Source organism: Humulus lupulus, chromosome 2 (assembly GCF_963169125.1).
Source record: "Humulus lupulus chromosome 2, drHumLupu1.1, whole genome shotgun sequence".
NCBI lineage: Eukaryota > Viridiplantae > Streptophyta > Magnoliopsida > Rosales > Cannabaceae > Humulus > Humulus lupulus.
Genome location: NC_084794.1, coordinates 51110358 through 51130448, shown reverse-complemented (window position 1 = coordinate 51130448; position 20091 = coordinate 51110358). Strand labels below are relative to the sequence as shown.

At 35.5% G+C, this 20091-nt stretch overlaps 2 protein-coding genes across 2 annotated transcripts; both read left to right on the top strand.

The window, feature by feature from the left end:
- Positions 1 to 927: 927 nt before the first annotated feature.
- LOC133817779 (uncharacterized) lies at positions 928 to 4728 on the top strand. Its single transcript, XM_062250379.1, has 9 exons — positions 928 to 1264; positions 2075 to 2198; positions 2326 to 2423; positions 3035 to 3160; positions 3251 to 3371; positions 3486 to 3570; positions 3884 to 3997; positions 4104 to 4143; positions 4324 to 4728. The coding sequence occupies exons 1-9, from the start codon at positions 1088 to 1090 to the stop codon at positions 4474 to 4476; spliced, it is 1038 nt and encodes a 345-aa protein (XP_062106363.1). The 5' UTR covers positions 928 to 1087; the 3' UTR covers positions 4477 to 4728.
- A 1895-nt stretch (positions 4729 to 6623) lies between these two features.
- LOC133817778 (isoprenylcysteine alpha-carbonyl methylesterase ICME) lies at positions 6624 to 10114 on the top strand. The gene is made up of 11 exons (XM_062250378.1): positions 6624 to 7178; positions 7380 to 7456; positions 7566 to 7635; positions 7753 to 7836; positions 8025 to 8099; positions 8633 to 8734; positions 8815 to 8955; positions 9113 to 9178; positions 9294 to 9437; positions 9578 to 9668; positions 9792 to 10114. The coding sequence occupies exons 1-11, from the start codon at positions 6877 to 6879 to the stop codon at positions 9951 to 9953; spliced, it is 1314 nt and encodes a 437-aa protein (XP_062106362.1). The 5' UTR covers positions 6624 to 6876; the 3' UTR covers positions 9954 to 10114.
- Positions 10115 to 20091: the final 9977 nt, after the last annotated feature.

Below are 20091 nucleotides of genomic sequence, written 5' to 3'. Positions count from 1 at the left end.
GGCCAAAAGAAATATGATAACACAAATGAGATTTTTACGTGGTTCAGCAGTTAACTCTGCCTAGTCCACGAGTCTTTGTTATTAAACTCAAGATGATCTCTGAAAATTCTTCAAGAATGAATTCTCCAGAGTTTTCTCTTAAGATCATAAAAATTCGGTCATTTACAATGGTGCATAACCTCTCTATTTATAGAGGAGGTTTCAGAATACTATCCCACATATTTCGGGAAGTTGTTCTTTATATGCAAATAAATTTAATGGCATTAAAAGCCTGTAATCCTATATACAAGGAAACGTCCCCTGAAGATCAGGGGGCGTATAACTGAAATCAATTTATCTCTTCTCAATTTCTATTTCTTCAAATTTTCTCTCCTTACTTTCTCACTTCTTATTTTTCATTATTTTTTTTCAAATTATTTTATCTCATTATTTATTACAAACTTTTAAAATATTTTTTTATTTGTAAATATATTTGTTAATATTTTATTTAAGATTTTAAAAAATAAAACTAAAAAATCATTTTTAGAAAACATTAACCAAACACTTTTTGTTTTTTGAAAACTACAAAAACAATTTTCTGTTCTCATTTCTGAGAACACAAAAACAATGTCAAATAGGCCATAAGTTTTCTGTTCTCATTTCTGATAACAAAATTTTGAAAAAAAAAACAAAAAACAATGCCAAACAAGGTTATTACAAAAATATGTGCGAAACTCGATTATATTTTATACTTTTTCAATAAAAGAATATATTAACTTATGGAAAAGAAAAATACTCTCATTTTTCCTATATATATATATATATATTTTTTTTTTAAATATTTTATACCCCCGAAAATAAAAAATTGAAGGGTCAATTTTGTAGGGAATAATTTTGTTCTCTAATATAAAAAAGATAAACGACGTCGTTTTGGGTGGGCAGAAGAACTAAAGAAGGAAAGATCGCAGTCTTTGTCTTCTTCGTCGCCATCATCACATCAACCGAGTCCTCGGCCAAAGGAAATTGGAGATTTGGGTTTTGCAATTGTGTAGTGCTGCCAGTCTTGGTCTACTGAGTCTGCTCTAGTGAGAACGCGAACAAAACCACAATGGGGGAAGAGAGAGAAGATCCTCAAAAGCTCAAGAGGTTAGCCGCCGCTTCCTATGACTACGAGAATGATTCCAGATGGGACGGTTACTGGTCCAACGTCCTCATTCCACCCCATATGGCTTCTCGTTCTGATGTCATTGATCATTTCAAGCGCAAGTTCTACAAGCATTACATCGTCCGTACTCTTCTTTTTCTCGTTTCTCAATACCTGTTCGATTTGTTCTTTGCTTGCTCAATCTTTATGTTGTATAATACTGTTTGATTTCTCGGAATTTGGAATAAAACCCATGAATTTTATCTAGGGTTTTTTCTGTTTTGCGTAATTGGATAATTTTGGGAACTGGGGTTTTTTTATTTATGTATGTTGCATTATTGAATTCTTTGTCTCTTTTCCCCAGATGATAAATCATATGTGAATTGGTGAGATTTTATTGGGGGTTGGAAACTTACTGCGTGGATTTCATCTTGGGTTGATTGTTTCTGGCGTTTTGGCAATTTATCGTCCGGATTAGATTTTATTTAGGCTTCAAGTATAGATTTTGATTGTCTTTTTTTCTGCGTTTGTTGCTCTGACAAGTGAACAAATGATTCAATATGGGGATTCTGGTTCCGCTTTTAGTATTAATTGTGTTTGATACTTTCAAGATTTTACTCGGTTATTATCAATTTTTGGGGGATATTTTAGAGTATATTTCTATTATTTCCTTTCTTATATTTGTAGATGTCGGAAGGGAAAAGAGTTACAATGTATGAACGCATTGTTACAAACATAAGATGTTAAATACCTATGTTCTAGGATTGGTAACTGATCAAAGATGTTGCTTTTCTGCTTATGGAGTTTGGCTTGTCACTGATGAACTTCCATATCAATTTCATCAGGAGCAAGGCAAATTCAAATAGCACACGGTTATTTTGCATCTAATCTCCTGGTTTTGGCATCTTTTTTAGATTGACTATTTGACTTTGTTAATATTTACACATACAGGATCCTGATCTTGTTGTAGAGAGTCTAGATATGATGTCTTCCAGCAGTTCTTCTCAGCCAGCAAGATCTGCCTCACCGTCATCAAGGCCAGAACCAAATGTCCAATCTCGACCTCGCAGCACTGGTAGAGTTTCTTTTATTTTCCCCCTCCCACTCTAAACTCTATAGCTTGAGACACAACAATGGTAATCTTTATTTGAATCGTCAAATTGAATTTGCTAGTGATCATTGATTCTAATTGTTATTTGTAGGATCAACTGTCCGACCTTCTGGAGCATCAGCAGCTGCAGGCCCCCCAACTTCTTTACGCTGGGACCGACAAACCATTCAATTCTCTGTCAATGCATGGGTATATCTTTTAGTCATCTGCTGAAATGTCATCATACATTTCCCTTATCCAGGATCTGAGTAGTTACAAATCAAGTAGAATTTTAACAGTGCCAGAGATATGTGCTTAGCATGTTTTAGTTTTGCTTATTTAAGTTTGCCAATTAGCAAATTTCTTTGCCCTTGAGGAAGCATAGAAGGTGGTGCTGATGTTATTCCAATCCATTACTTTTGTGATGAGAGGGTTGGGGGAGACAATGATTCCTTTATTATATGCAATGTGTTATGTATATTATCTTCGAGGGCAGGCTTTGTGTCAGTTTATCGTTTCTCTAGATTTTATAAAACTTGCAATGTAAAAGGCATGGACTATTGGTAAGTTAATGTCGAACAGCAAGAAGACTTATTCATAGGAAATGGTTTGTTTGCTTGAGTTACTGAGTAAGACACCATTTTACAAGCCTTATTTGTTAATATTTTGCCCATTATTAGTTTTAAATGGATTACATTTTAAAGAAATTGGAGAAGCTTTTTCCTTTTTTAGATGTTTCACATATGTAATCAAAGCACTTGCGTATGTCGGGGTATCTTTTTATGTTTACTTTTTTTATAATTTATTTTTTTACCCTGCAGGTGTTTGCTGTGGCTATGCTTGGTATTTTTCCATTAGTACCCAAATTTCTTTCCCATAGGGCATATCGTCTTTCATTTATGGGTACTGCATGTTCCTCTCTGTACTCTTTGTACTCACTATATGGGGTAGGTGTCGCATTTGACCCCTTTGTAAACATTTATTTAATTACACTGTTCATTGTTGCTTCAACATCTGCTTGTGTTTTATTGTTTCAGAAACCAAGGGCATGGAACTTACCAGCCTTGCAAGTTTACTTCCAGTCCATAATCGCGACAAAGGATTTTATCTACTTTATTTACTGTCTTAGTTTTGTCTCATCACAACTTTGCCTTAAATGTAAGAACCTGATCTTCTATCCCTTTTCTTTTTGAATTGGTCCTAGTAGATGCGCAGTCTACTTTGGCTCATCCCCAAATTGTGCAAAATTTGATGATTTGATCTTTGTTGCAGTTGCTCTGATTCCAATTTTATGTCGAGCTCTTGAGCATGTTACCAAATTCCTTAGGCGCAACTTCAGTCGATCCTCCTTTTACAGGTGGAACAATAGTTACTAACCTTTGATTGATTATTTTTTTAATTTTGGACTTGGGGTTATATTATATAAAGTTTTCTGGATTCTTAGGTTTTATTTCCATGTAAGGATTCTTGGTAATTAATCTTTTACCTCCCCGACTCTTGCATGATCTGAAAGATCAATGATTCATTTTACTATGCTTGGCATGAGTCATTGTCTGCATGAACACAAGGCCTGTTGATATTGTAATTACTATGAATTTTCTTAGAAACTTGCCTTGTTTTCTAAAGTTGTTTCACTTGTTTTATGAATAACCAATGTTGTTTCTATGCAGGAAGTACTTGGAAGATCCTTGTGTTTGGGTGGATTCAAATATAACAACTCTCAGCATACTCTCTTCACAGGCTGAGATTGGACTTGGCTTCCTATTAATTCTCTCTTTATTCTCGTGAGTTTCTCCATCTTCGCCCACTTATTGATGGGGAATCACATTGAACATTCCTCTGTCCTTATTATATCGACTTACGAGTATTCTTAAACTTCATTTAATGCAGGTGGCAACGAAACATTATACAAACATTCATGTACTGGCAGGTTAGATCCAATTCCTTAATCACAAAAAACAAAATGGTTTCTCTAGATGGTTTTTCATTTTAACCTACAATTGTTGAGACAGGAAAGAAACCATTTTATCTTTACAGTTTGAAATTGTCTTCGGGGCGTCTTTTTGGCTTTTTATATTTGTAAGTGATGAACGGTTTGTTTTTGTTGCAGCTTCTCAAACTGATGTACCAGGCCCCTGTGACTGCTGGATACCATCAAAGTGTATGGAATAAGATTGGATTGACCGTTAATCCACTGATCCAGCGGTATGCCCCATTCCTTAATTCTCCACTTTCTGCTGCTCAGAGATGGTGGTTCAGGTAGACAAGACACTCTGCTTAGGGAGAAGAAGAAGAAAAAGAAAGAGAGGGATATCTCTGAGGATTTCTTTGGAATAGTTTTACTTTATAAGCAAAAATCATATTCAGATATATATATGACCAAATGACCATTTTGTTTAGATATGGTGACATAGTTTTTCCCTGTTTACCAGAGGTTGAGTTTGGATCTAATCACAAACTTTGAACAATAATCTACGAAAAACAACTCCATGATATCCAATTATTGATTTTGTTATCTCAAAATTGTCTGGTAGGTGTTTTTATTATTATTAAGATTTATTTATTTATTCATGTTTAGTTTGAATAAAATGTATTGGGGGAGAAATCATGAAAGAATTAGACTTGTGAAGTGAAAATGATCCCTAGTTTCAATCATCATGACTAGGAATGAGTGTTCTAGATGATAATAGAATATTGTTACTCCGATCAACACACCAATATTTTAGTTCCTTCTAAAAGAAAAAACAAAACAGTTGATTAATGTCCCCTCCATTTTTTTTTTTTTTTTGATGTTTTCTATTGTGGATAATGTAATGATGACATAAACCGTGCCTTAGTGTCCACATTCATAGCAAGGTATGGATTCTTTTTCTTTTTCAAAAGAAAACGAATCCAAATATGTGTTAATTGTGAATGAATGAGTTGTATGAGGAGGATCGTGATTTGAATGAGAAAACAATCCCATCCCATATGGTCCCTCAAAAATCAATTAGAAAGGGTATCTTTTGTTTTGTTTTCTAATCTAATGCCATTTGTCTCTGACTCTGCCATGTGAAAGAGACCAGAATAATATTTAAGCATATGCCTCTCTTTGCTTCACTTTATAAGAAAGAGGTATTATTTTATTCCAACCAATTTCAAATCAATCCATAATATTGTTTTTAGTTTCAGTATTACTTAATATAATAATATTATATCCAAAACAAGATGTTGCCACCACTGAACATATAAGTAAGTGTGGCTTCTAAATTTAGCAAAATAAACAGAAAGGTCATTATGCATCGGAGTTCGTATATGTAATGTAACTATGAGGAGGAGTACTTTAGTGCATGTTTCTTAATCTTAGCTGTTGTGTTGGGTCAAAAGGCTTACGTAATTTGGCTTCACATTGGCAAGTAGCAACTCCTCCACCTATATTGTCTCAAAACATAAATGGAAAAAAAAAATTATAATCTTGTGAAGTGACTTGGGTTTGCTTCCACGGCTCCCCAACCATTTAATAGAAATACTATAATCAAACCAAAGAGGAGAAGAGTTCCTTCCAATTGCAATCCTTAATTTCTTATATTATCCAGTAACGGCACATACACTTATTCATAAAAACTATATTGTATATTTGAACTCTTTCCTTTCCTACGAACACACGCTCACACATCAAGCAACTTAACACGTTTCCAAACCAAAATTAATTAATAATATCAATTTTATTCAAAAATTAGTGTACCATGATTATCCTATCTTGATGAATTAGGGTTTAAGATATGATAAGAGTATGAAGATATATACCTGAGGCACATGGTGAATTTCCAATTTGATAATTGTAGTTATTTTGAATTTTTTTTAAAGAAAGTTTAATATTAATATAATATAATATGATATTTTAGGGGAATTAATAAGATAGGATTACATGTGGATATATGAGTCAGGTAATAAAAGTAATAAGGTTGGACATGGATATAATTTTTTTTAAAAAGGTAAAATTGTGAAATAAACATACCTTATTAGTTCTCATTTCTAAAAATAATTATAATTTTTTTATTTATATATAATTTTCCTCCTAAAATAACCTAAAGATTTGGATTTTGTTTTCTTTTATAAACTGTAATTTTTCTATAAAAAGAAATCATGTTAACAAAAAAAATTTGAGAACAAACTAAAAATTAAATAACTAAACTGTAACAAGGAAGGAGTGAGTTTACAAGAGCATCACGTACTCAAAAAATCATGTTGCATGGTAGTAAAACCGATATACATAGAAGAAAAAAAAACATTATATTATATTAAATCGATGGCCACAATTTTAAAAAAAAAAAGTGGTCCCCTATATTTTCCTTAATTGCAACGTGGCTCAGTATGGAAAGTTATCTACACCAAAGCAAAGCTTGAAATTCAAAAGAGTATCACCACAGCGCATCCACGAGACTCACCGCACCATTGTCTTTTTCTCTTCTTCTCAACCTTTCCGGACTTTTGTATATTACATAATACAAACCAAGCACACACACAACTCAGTATCGTGTTTTGATTTGTTTCTTTCTTTTTTTTTAAAAAAAGTTCACATTTTCGATAAACTTTACACTCACGCCCTCACTATATATATATATATATATATTTATTTATCATCGAAGAGTCCGGGATCTGGTTCCTTCCTCCACCGCCGGCGATGGAATCTTCTCCAGTGATTCAGTCGGAGCATCTTCGTTCCTCTTCGTCGCTCGATATCGGCCGAGATTTAGTCGATTTCGATGACGGCAAGGACAGGCCGTTACTTGATCGTCTTGTTAGTGAGCCCGTAGCGAATTCCAACCACCAAAGGCGCCGCCGTGTCGGTGCACAGGCCGCCGCTTCCGCCGCCGCCTTGAATCGGCCGCGAAGGCAACAGTCGTTTACCCGTGATTTTGGACACGCTGCTAAAGAGACCTATTTGATCACTGGACTTAGCTTCACGCTCCTTCGATATCTCGGGTAAAATTTGATTCGAAAATGTCTTGATGGGTGGGTTTTTACGATAGTTCTTTGGAGAAGATGAAATTGAAGCTTTAAGTACTGGCTTTAGTTAAATGACCTTATTATATAATTTTTTTTTGTGCTAATTTGATTTTGATTCTTTTTAAGAATTTAAGTGGTGAATATGTTTGAAGTTAATTAATAGTGATTTTTGTTCAGGGTAGGCTATCGGTGGATCACAAGATTACTCGGACTTGGTTTTTATGCTCTGTTACTGATGCCTGGCTTTCTTCAAGGTGGCTTCTGTGTTCATATTAATATATATATTTCTATATATTGTTATAATGTAAAAATGCCCATTTTAATATTCATTTATGCTAACTTAGGTTATTAATTTGTATGTAGTCGCATATCATTACTTCTTCTCGAGCCACGTTCGGAGGAGTATTGTGTATGGTGATCAACCAAGAAATAGGTATGCTCTATTCTTAATTTTGTTTTTATTTTACTTTCTGGGTTTTCTATGTAGACTTGTGTATGTTTATGTCATGAATAAGATACGAATATTTTGTGGGTTGTTGTAATTTTACAGGTTGGATTTATATTTACCAGCAAATTGTACTGATGAACCAAAGCCAGTTGTAATATTTGTAACTGGTGGAGCTTGGATTATTGGGTTAGTAATAGTGATACACAAATCAATGCAATCATTTATTTCTCTATACCCTGTGAATGTTTGCTCTATTTATATTCCTCATTTTGTCTGGTGCATTGTTTTTTAGGTACCCAATGATGAATTGGCCTTTGTTTCGACACTTTTATTAGTCTTTCATTATTATATTTCATAGTTTTTTTGTGATTCAGATACAAAGCATGGGGTTCTCTTTTAGGACTGCAGTTGGCAGAAAGAGATATTATAGTGGCATGCATTGATTACAGGTAAATAAAATATCATAGTTCAAGCAGATATGCTGTAATGCATTGTTATCAAGATTACCATTGGGCATTACTGACTTGGAGAAAACCATCATTGTCATTTAATAATAAATGAAATAAGTATGGTGTATTTCTGCTTCAAATTGTCATTTTCGAACTGTTCTTTTAAAACCAGAAAAAAAGTTGCAAAGTAATTATTAAAAACAAAGGAAGAAAGGACTACAGTTACATTATTAGAATTAGAAACCGTACCATATAGCTTTGTAACTTTTGTTTTGATTTATGTTTGAGCCCATTATCATGTCTGTTTTATCTGTGATAATGTGACAATTTTACGCACAAAATGATTGCAAAAAAAAAAAAAACTTCAGCATGCGACATCTTTAGATATTTTCTTTGTTTTCAGGGGATTTTATTTTTATAATCAGCTCATTACTCGGAAAGTCGATTATACTGATTTAATTGTTCAAAATAACACTTGTAATTCTCATCTGTTGTCACCCATGACTCATCTTCTGCTGATATATTGATTGCAGAAACTTTCCCCAGGGTACTATTAGTGATATGGTGAAAGATGTTTGTCAGGGGATCTCTTTTGTTTATAACAACATAGCAGACTATGGAGGTGACACTGACAGGTGATTAGCTATTTTTTTCTTTCTTTCCTACCTATATTAAATATTATATTAACAATTTTTGTTTTTGCTGATTTTAATAGAATTTATCTAATGGGTCAATCAGCTGGTGCGCATATTGCTGCGTGTGCTCTCTTGGAGTTGGCAATTCAAGAATCTGAGAAAGGAGAGAATGCTTCTCTAAAAGTCTCTGAGTTGAAAGCTTATTTTAGTTTATCTGGAGGGTAAATTTCTGTTACTTTATCATAATTTATAATGAATTCTACTAATTATAAAGCTAGCTTCTTCAACTAATGTGCTTTCTTTGATGTGTATGGCTTTATTGATCTAGTCATTCATGACTTTCATACATTGACATACTTTTTTTTGCCCCCTTGGCAGGTATAATTTACCTAATTTAGTCGATCACTTCCATAACCGAGGACTCTATCGATCTATTTTCTTGGGGTACATAACAATCAACATGCTGTTTTATTTACTACCTGACTGCTGTACTATCTATTATAGCCATTATTCTCTCTTTTCTTCCTGTGATAGAGCTTTGTTTGTTTTGTCATTCTAGAATCATGGAAGGCGAAGAATCCTTGAACCAATTCTCTCCTGAAATTAGAATACTGGATCCAAGCATTAAAAATGCAATTTCGCTCTTGCCTCCAATTGTCCTTTTCCATGGAACTGAAGATCTTTCTGTTCCTTCTGATGCCAGGTTAGAATGTCCCCCGAAATTGCATCTAACAATTCTACTTCTCTTTTTAAAGTAAAATCTTCCACATTCAATTAGGCATCACTAAGATTTGTCAAATTTTACGTTTCAGATATTAACATTTTGGTTTCTTATTCCTGCAGTCAAACTTTTTTTAACACTCTTCAAAAGGTTGGAGCTCAAGCTGAGCTTATACTATATGAGGGAAAGACTCATACAGATTTGTTTCTTCAGGTAAGCGATTTTTCGACAAGTTCTAAACTACTAAATTTAGACTCCCCGGATAAGAGTTTTGATTAAAACTGGCCTCTCTAAATTCCAAGCAACTTAATTCTTGGTTGCAAATTTGCACTTCAGGACCCTTTGAGAGGTGGTAAAGATGGGTTGTTTGACCACATAGTTTCTGTGATACATGCTGATGATAAGGAAGCTCTTGCCAAAGATGCTGCAGCGCCTCCAAGAAAGCGACTTGTTCCTGAGTTTTTGTTGAAGTTGGCTCGTAGGATCAGCCCATTTTAGATCTGATTTTGTTGGGCATATAATCATTTATATATAGTCACTCAACGTGTATTTTTACTTTGTTACATAAGTTAATATAATTTATTTGTTTCACAATCACAAAAGGCGAGTCCTTCACTGTACAAGAAAATGTTCTCTTCGAAAAGTTAAAATTAGGATTACATGAGCTTGCATTTACGTTAAGATTCATTATATTGTCTCCTAGGTTTATTGGCATACAATCCCCATTCAAAACAGAAGAAGAAAAACATGGTGACTACATCAAATAATATGAAAAGTGGTGTTTAACAGAGAAAAAAAAAGAAAACAAAATGGTAACAGAGCGAGTGTGTTTAGGCAAAGCAATGAATAGGGAACAAAAAAGATGACTAAAATGGAGAGCATTCTTACTTGTTTGAACCCTGAAGGTTGGTATGACATACAATTAAGCTCTGCACCTTGATTTAGTTCAATTTCTTCCATTTTGGTTCTTAAAGTTTGAATGCCACTTTTGCTAATTGTCCTACCTTAAACTAAGTTTTGTCCGGCCTAAAAAAAATTCAAACAACTTAGTATCAGTTTTATGTTCAATGGCTAAGATTAGAGCTAAAATAATTTTTAAAAATAGGTTAGATTTGGAAATTTGAAAATTTTGGGTGAAATCTGAGACATAAATTTAATTAAGCAACAAAGTGATACACTTCAACAGTTCAGGAGTCCAATTACAACGACCAATATTAACAATAATATTAATAGTTCAGAAGCAAAATTGATAGGGAAATTTCACTATTTATGCATAATAAGTGTATATAATTACTAAATAATACCAGCACTATTCAATTTTTTAAATTGGTGCTAAACTTTCACCAAGTACCAAAAATACTCCTATCATTTTTTCACACCCAAAAATTTTCCCCCACAAACTCTCTCACTCTCTCTCTGTTGCTCTCAATCCCCGAAAACCCAAACCGAAGCCAAACCCCAAAAAGCAAAACCCAGAATCGATCTCACCCTCTCTCTTTCTCTTCTCCGACGTCGGCCACCCAAAACCCGTCGAACCAACGGCGACAACGAAGCTCGAAACCCACGGTGTCGAACCCGTCAATCGAACCCATATTCCCATTAAGGTAAATTCTTGAACCCTCGTGATGATTATTGTTGTTTTAGTCCCTTTGAATCTGGTGGTGTGGAATGGGTATGGCAATTCTTAGGGCTGGGTTTTTCTCTGGTTTTTTCTGGGTTTGAAGCAATAGCTAGATAGGTTCGATAAAGGTTTGATAGAAGCTCAATTGATTTATGGTAATATATGAAACTAGCTCGATATGCTCGATTATGGTTCGATAGTAGACTCGATAGGATAGTTTGAATGGTTCAACGGTGGATCGATAGGAGCTCGATAGGATGTGTGTAAATTGCTCGATGGATCTGTGGTATTAGATAAAAAGGGCTTGATAGATTCGATAATTGTTCGATAGTAGGCTCGATTATTGCTCGATGGTTATTTATGTAGACAGATTTTGCTTTTCTCGATAGGCTCGACACTGGCTCGATAGTCTCTATAGTTTTAGGTTGTTGATATTGCTCAATAGTGGCTCGATAGGGTATGTTGCAGCTCGATAGAGCTCGATGACAGCTTATTTCAGTTTTCTGATGAATTTTTTTTGAATTTTTTCCCAATTCTGTTTAACATTCTATTTTCTTACCAATTTTTTTTCATGTGTTGTTGCAAATGCCTAAGTTGCTTGTTCTGTTTAGTGATCACTTTCCTGGTCGAATCACATATCGGGGTAGTAGCACTTTAAATCACATTAAGACTAGGTTTGTGGACCTCAGGCTGATAGAAAGGGCTAAGGAATCCCCTTTCAAGCAGTTCTTTTTGGCTTCGGAGTTTAATTTCTCTGGAGTTTTGGTGCGTTAGCTGCTTTTGAGGACAATCGCCAGCAACAACGAAGATGAGGTGCATTTCTTCTTGGGGTCGAAGTCTTGTAGATTCGGCATGAGAGAGTTTGCCCTGGTGACGGGGTTGAATTTTAGTAAGTTCCCGTCACCAGAAGAGTTGGAAGAGCGTAATCTCAACGATCGGTTGATAAAGGAGTATTTCAATGATGCTGAGAAAGTAAAGCTCTCACAGGTGGACCATGCTTTCAAGACTTGTATTGTTGTGGAAGATGTGTACAAGCTTGGTCTATGTTTGTTGGTTGAGGGGGTCCTGAATGCCATAGAGGGCAAGTTGCATATATGGCGAGATATTCTGAAGATGGTTGAGGACGTAGAATACTTATTCAGCTATCCATGGGGGAAGTACTCTTATAGGAGGTTATTGAAGTCTTGTAAGAAGGACATGGTGAAGCAAAAGGCCAACTATGACAACAAGAAGGATGCCAAGGTGCAACAAGAGTCCAAGTACAGTATGTATGGTTATGCCCAGGCCTTACATTACTGGGCATATGAGGCTATCCAGCAGCTTGCAATGGAGTTTGTTGTGAGCTCGGGAAACATGGTCCCGACGATGCTTAGTTGGTCGCATCGGAGGAACAAGGATTTCACCAAGTCTGTCATCTCACTGATGTTATCGAAGAAGAATGTAAGTTATATTTTATTGACATTAAACAATTTTTTTATCTATATGCTTATCTTTTATGATTATTTGAGTTAACCACATGTTTTATGTTGTTTGCAGTTGATCGTCCTTCCGATGTTGAAGCCTCGACCAGCAGAAAAAGACTATTATTTATGGTTGACAGAGGGAGATCTTCCCCTTTATCCTGGGCTGATGAGGCTGATGAGGAGGAGGATGCGACTTTTAAGAAAGTCGCGGAGATAGTTTCTTAGGCAGCCGAGGCAGCCCAGATATTTGATGATGCTGTCCCGGAGGAGGAGGAGGTTGCAGGTCCCACCCCTCCTGTTGCCCCAGCTACAACCCCAGCCTCAACACCAGCCCCAGCCTCAGCCTCAGCCCCATCCCCAGCACCAGCCCCAGCCCCAGCCTCAACCTCAGCCCCTGAGCTTGTTGAGTTGATTGAGCGGTTGGACAGAGTCGAGGGTCGACAAGAGACCCTCCTGAAGAACCAGTCAGTGGTCCTAGATGCAGTCAGTCAGATCCTGATGTTTACTAAGGAGAAAACGTGGGGCTCCAAGGAAGATTCAGACTCAGAGTCACTGGATATTCTTCTAAACTATGTTGATGATTCAACCACGCCTCCTACCATCATTGTGACACCTAATGCTGCGACTCCGGGAGTTGTGATTGTCAACCCTGAGGATGTTGTTGGGGTTCAGTTTTAGAGGAGTAGACACCAAAGACGCAAGCCAGATTGGTTTGAGGACTACACCGATCCCAGGAGGAAAAGACCTCGCACTAATGCAGTTGCACCAGAAGAGGAGGCTACACAAGTGCTGGACCCTCTCAAGAAGCCAGATCGCAAACAGTATAGGACAGTGTCCAAGTGGTTGCTTGGAGACATCCCCAACAAGACCCCGAGGGATGTAAAGACTGGGGATCACGGTCCAACGTGGTTTCTAACATGGAAGACACCCCAGTCGTGGCTCAATGATGGGGTAAGCCATTTATACTTAATGTTAAGAAATTATGTTTTGTTTTCAATTTTACAAGTTCTATTTTTATTGACTCGATATGAGCTCGATGATAGCTCAATAGGAGCTCGATGAGGGTTACCTGGATCGATGTGAGATCGATAGTAGCTTGATGTGAGCTCGATGGAGCTCGATAGGGGTGTTAAACTAGGGTTGTTTTTTACTGTTTGAGATTACCTCAATGTGAGGTCGATGGAGCACGATAATAGCTCGATAAGGGTGTTAAACTAGGGTTGTTGTTTATTGTTTGAGATTAGCTCGATGTGAGCTAGATGGAGCTCGATAGGGGTGTTGTTTACCGTCTGAGAATAGCTCGATATGAGCTCAATGGGGATCGATATGGACTCGATGAGATCGATGTTTAGTTTGATATAAGCTTGATAGTGCTCGACTATAACTCAATTTATGGGTTTATGCACTATTTTTAGCCATTTATGATGGTCTTTGCTAACTTTTTATATCGTACTCTCTTTGTAGCATATTGATGCGGCTGAACACATGCTTCGAATGCGTCGCAAGTATTTTCCCAACACATATCGCCAGAATGATGTTGTGATGTACATTTATTTCTCACAAGTGATACCTACTCGATATGATCAGTACAAGAAAATTGCCGACAAAACAAAGTACAAGTGGGATTCTGACGTTATGTCCATGTCAACCGGCATCAAGCAGCCGTTTCTGGCATCTTGGCGAGGAGATGAGGATGTATATTGGTGCCAGAACCATGAACAACAACATTGGTTTGCCATCGAGGCTTCTATTTCTAGTTGGACTCTCACTGTTTATGATTCAGACAACTCGATGATTAGTGACGCAAATCTGGAGGAAATTATGAATCCATGGTGCTTTTTGCTTCCTTCTCTGTTGATGCAGAGTAAACTATTCACTGATAGCTTGATGTTGAAGATTCCTACAGCAGGAAAGAGGCCACATGATAACTTTATGGTATAGAGTTATTTTTATTAACTTTAAACTTGATTTTTCGTGAAAAGAGTAATGAATGTGATGTTGTTTGTAAGTTTGATTAGTTTTTATCTTTCTTTTCTAGTTAGTGTACTAATTTAGGAGTCTTTTAAGTTGTTAGTGTTAAATGTAATTAATTAATTAATTCTGTTTGTTTTGTTGTTTAGGAAAGGAATTTTTGAATTGCTAAGGGAAAGAAAGGACTTCGAGGCCAAAGTGAACACTAAAGCTGGAAATGCTTCTGATTTGCTGGAGAACAAAATGCTATAGCATTTCTGGGTACTGGGAAATGACGTGGACAAAATACCAGCAGGAATTTCTTCATCTAATTCAGCGCCTATGTGGCAGTCACTTAAAATTATGTCAGCTGGCTGATGTAGATTGGACTAGTGGGCCAAAGAGAAGAAAGTGGGCTTTCTAATTATGGTAAATGAAATTGTACCCGGGAGATATAGAAGGAAAGGAAGTACCAGCCACCAACATTATTGAAGAGAACACATGTGTGATGCTGCCATGAGAGGAGAAAAGTAGTTGCAGAAAAGGATACACAGAAAACCAAGTACCCATAAGAGGATATCCACGAGAAAAGAAGGAGGAGGACGAAAGCATACTTTGATTCTACTTCTTCTTCTTCTTCTATCTTTTCCTTTTCTGTAGTATATACTCTTAATTCTATATTTTGTGAAACTGAAGTATTAGTCATGGATGAACAAACTCTGTTTTGGATTGTAATTACTGGTTTGAACATGAGCTAAACCTTTTGAGATTTGAATAGCTATGAACCCCTATGCTTGTGATTAATTAATGTGAATGCATGAGTTTAGCAATTTTGCCTTTGTTCATTCAAGTGAGCTTACTGTTATTTAATTGTTATTAATTGGCCATGAATAACAATTTGCTAAGCTAGATCTGGTTCTGGAAAGGCTAAATCTAGTGGATATAACTTGGATGATGCAAGAGAATTTCCATGTTTAGGTTGTTCTTAGTAAGTAAGATAGGAATATTTTACTACCTTGCATAACTTGAGAATTGGTGTTTAATTGATGTTCTGCAACCTGATTAAATATAGGAATATATTAAATTAAGTAGTAGAACATAATCAGTGAGTTTTGGAAAAATCTCACGAGCAATTCTAGAATTCTGTTAACTCTGTGCAACTTTGCTGAACAAAATGCTGTAACAACTGGGCAAATTACACATAGGGGGGATTTAGCTATTCAAGTATATCATTCCATAGATACTTTTTCTTGCAATTATTTTTCCAGTAATTGTAGCCACATTTTAAGCAGGTTTTATTTACAGTCATTTAAATTTAGATTCATTACCCAATCATTCCCATATTTTCCATTTATTTTAAGTTGTTAATTAGTTGGTTTTACATTGAATTTTGTTTGCAATCCATGTGGAGACGATCTTACTTATCATTATATTACTTGTGTGACTGCGTATACTTGCGTATATTAATTTTCACAACACCGCATCAGTTCACATGGCGTCGAAAACAGAAACACGAGCTCACTTAGTCAAAGAGAAGGTAACAAACATCATCTTCATACTATATTTGTTTCTAATTAAAATTATAGTATTGTACACTTAATGTTTACATTTTTTTTTACAGTGGGGATTGTGGTGTGTATGTTGTCGAGCATATTGAACATCTCATGGCCAGCCTTCCATTGGAAACCATCTGCGATGAAAATATAGAGGTGTTCAGGAACAAGTGGACCATAGACTTGTGGTATTAAAATTTGTTACCTTGATGATTTTATATATACAGGGTCTTTACATGTGTAATTTTTTGTTTACATTTTTTTGTAACTTTCATATGGTTGTTATCGAGCTATATCGAACATTATCAAACTAATATCGATCTATATCGAATTGTTATCGAACTAATATCGAGCTTCAATCGAGCAATATCATTTTCATATCCATTATCTAGCTGTTATCAAACTAATATCAAGTCATATCGAACCATTATCGAACTACTATCGAGCTATATCGAACCATTATCGAACTAATATCGAGCTAAGATTTGAAGTAAGTTTAGAAGCTAACAACCATATTATCGAGTTCATATCGAGCTACTATTGAGTTCATGTCGAGCTACAATCGAGCTCGTCGAGTTTACATTGAGCTTAACATAACTTTTAAGAAAAATAAAAGAAAAAAGAAGGGAAAACAAGCTAGGATATTAATACAACAAGTCCAAATGGGAAAAAAAAGTTTGCATGTAGCCCTGTTGTGGCCAAGGCCACCACACATACTGTTAGATTAACTTATACATGATCTTTATTTATTTTCATGTATATCTAATATTAAACAAATTAATACGAGATGGCCTAAAACATGTTTCTAAAATTGAATTCAAAGAGAAACAAAGAATAGAATACTTACAGTATACGCAGCAGAATTAAAGAGTCATTCCTTCAGTTTCTCTAACTCTTGTATCCTCTCTGTCGCAGAGTATTATCAAGAAACTGAACCGATCTTCTATTTTCTTCACAATCTTCCAATGTATCCTTAGAACCACCTAGGCTAGTGTGGGCAATTCTCAACACATGAGATAGATATAGAGAAAAGAAGAGAAAATAACAAAGAGGCTTAGAAAAAGACTTGTGTTTAGAGAGAATCTAAAACTATCAGAAAATCTGACTTGTGACTTATCAAACTTCTGTTTTGACTTCTCTCTAAGCACTCCTTTTATAGGCTCAATTAGGCCATTTAATTTAATTAAAAAATCAATAAAATAATAGTCATTTTGAAGCCCTAGGTCGAAATTATCATGGGCTATAGGCCCGTGAAATTTCTCATTTGATTATAAGCCCATTGGACTTAAAATCAAGACCTGTATTATTTTCTATTGATTTAATTATTTAAATCCTTTATCAAATTAATTATTTATAATTTGAACCTTGATTTAAATTTATTTATTAATTTAGATACCAATTTATCTTAATTAATAAATCTGCCATAATTTCTCTTTTCTTCTCAAAATTACACAACTCTGTGAAATTATCCAAAATTGACCTGGTCAACTTTGATAATTCTAATTGATAATTAAATCAATTAATTGAGACTATCTAGATGATTTTATCCAAAGTACAATGGGGACCATGGGCCTATGAAATCAATCTCCAATAAGTTATCATAAATCTAACAAATAAATTTACTAACTTATTAATTCCTCGTGACTCCACTATAGACTTGGAATTGCACTCTTGAATTCATAGAACAGTCTATAACAAATATAGATATGCTATTAATTATCCATTGTTACAACCATAATTGTCACTTAATCTTCTATAGACGGTCTACAATGAGATAGGACTAAAATACCGTTTTACCCCTCATTGTATTTTATCCTTAAAACACTTAGTTCCTTGTAAATGATATTTTAGTAAACTAATTTAATTACTGAAATGAGATCTCTATCATTTAGCACCTTGAACCAAACTAAAAGGAAACCATCGTTTCACTTCTTCATCAGAAGCTATAGATGTTCATATCTATGATTAACACTCCCACTCAATTATACTACCGAGTTCCCAAGATGTAAGTATGGGCTAGTCCGTAGGGCTGGTAACGAACAAGTCAAAGAACTCAAATAATACAATCAATTAGAATACTAACCACTCAGAATTGAGATTGAATTGACCTATGGTCAACTATATGATATGACTAGAATAGATAATAACGGTATGTTTACTTATCTTATCAACTGTCAATATCGGTCCAGTTCGATGTAACAAATACATCCGATCTTATCTACTTTGCTAATATTCTGGAAAGAACATAACACTATAATGTGTAAGTAGATCATATCGTAGATTGGCAAGTCAGTGTAAATCTTGGGCACTGACTAATCTTAGGACTAACTTATTTTGAACATATAATCATATTTATATTCCACTGTGATTACGTCACTATAAATAAGATTAGCTATATGCTCGAGATTTAATAGAAGTTTATATTAAAAAAATAATCATGAAAATAAAACATGTGAGCAAAGTGATTGACCAAGTCAAAAAATGATTTCTATTCTTTTATTGATAATAAAATGAGATTACAAAGAATTTGGGTTTTAATTATGGCATAAAACCCCAACACATACTACACTTGCGCTCTTTGCGAATGATTTCACCATTCGATGGAGTGTGATTTGTCTTCCTTCGTCCCATCTTTTACTTCTTCGGCTGACCAACTGGTTGTTTTTGCATTTTCTCTATGTTCTCGGGAACTTCCCAATCATCCTCGTTGCCAGTTAGGTAAATTATTTCTTTGTAAGACTCCCTCCACATTACCGTATTGTAATATGGGGAACATAATGAGTAAATGTTGACACCGCGCAGGATGGCTGCAGCCACACCATGAACACAAGGGTAACCCATTATTAGAAACATGCCACATGAGCATGATTTGGTCATCAAATTCACCTCACCATCACCTTCTAGGTCTACCACATGAAATTCGAACTGTCCAATAGGATGGACTTTCAAGTACCTTGCATCATCCGCAATGCCTGAGACATCTTTCTCATATATTGTTGCTAATTTGGACGTGCACTTCTCTACCTCCTCATGACGCGCAGTAAACCATGACTGAATTATGAAACGAATGAATTCCATAAAAGTAATGATTGGGAAGGTTCTTGCGTCTCTGGTTTTGTTGTTGAAACTTTCAGCATAGTTGCTTGTCATTACATTGTATCGATTCATAGGAAAGTAAGCATGAGTCCACTTATCGAAGCCTATACCCTCGAGATATTGAGCTATGACAAGATCCATTTGCTTTATATTGTTGAAGAACCTGTGAAATTTTGACTTCCAAAATGCATATGCCGCATTCCACATCTCCTTATGATAGTGATCAGTCTTGAACTTAGCGATTACATTCATACTTATGTGATGATAGCATGCATTGTGGTAGGCATCAGGGAAGACCAACTCAAGAGCATGAATATTGCTAGCATGCATGTCTGATACAAAATCCAGATTATCAACAACTCCAATGGCTTCCTTCAATTTCACCATGAAATACTTCCAAGAATTATGATTCTCACTGTTAACAATCGCAAACGCAATTGGATAAATGTGGTTATTTGCATCCAATGCAACAACACACAACGTGTGGCCACCATACATTGACTTCAAGAAAGTGTCGTCCACACATATAACAGGACGACAAGATGTAAATCCTCTTCTACAAACTCCACATGAGAAGAAACAGTAAAGAAAGTGATCGTCATCTGTGACAAAATCAGTTATTTTACCTAGATTCTTTTGCTGCAGTATGTAAAAGTAAGAAGGTAACTTGGAGTACGATTCTTTAGGTGTCCCCCTGACATAACCGAGTGCCTTCTCTCTGCATCTCCAAGCCTTCATATAACTCATATCGATCCCAAAATTATTCTTCATATCCTCCTTTATGTTGTTTGCAGGGTAGCTAGTGCCATCAGTAGCATATTTGTTCTTGATAAGGTGCCCAATGACCCAAGGTGCTGATTGAAGGTGGTCTTTCTGTCGCAATTCTAGTGAGCAAGTATGTACACTATTATAAATAGTGATCTCAAACATCTCCGACCGCGCTACTTTTTTCC

Coding starts and splice junctions, on each gene's coding strand:
- LOC133817779 (XM_062250379.1), top strand. CDS start 1,088: ATGGGGGAAGAGAGAGAAGATCCTCAAAAGCTCAAGAGGTTAGCCGCC. Junction 2,199..2,325: donor ATCTCGACCTCGCAGCACTG/GTAGAGTTTCTT, acceptor TGTTATTTGTAG/GATCAACTGTCCGACCTTCT. Junction 3,161..3,250: donor CTTTGTACTCACTATATGGG/GTAGGTGTCGCA, acceptor TTATTGTTTCAG/AAACCAAGGGCATGGAACTT.
- LOC133817778 (XM_062250378.1), top strand. CDS start 6,877: ATGGAATCTTCTCCAGTGATTCAGTCGGAGCATCTTCGTTCCTCTTCG. Junction 8,100..8,632: donor GTGGCATGCATTGATTACAG/GTAAATAAAATA, acceptor TATTGATTGCAG/AAACTTTCCCCAGGGTACTA. Junction 9,669..9,791: donor ATACAGATTTGTTTCTTCAG/GTAAGCGATTTT, acceptor TTTGCACTTCAG/GACCCTTTGAGAGGTGGTAA.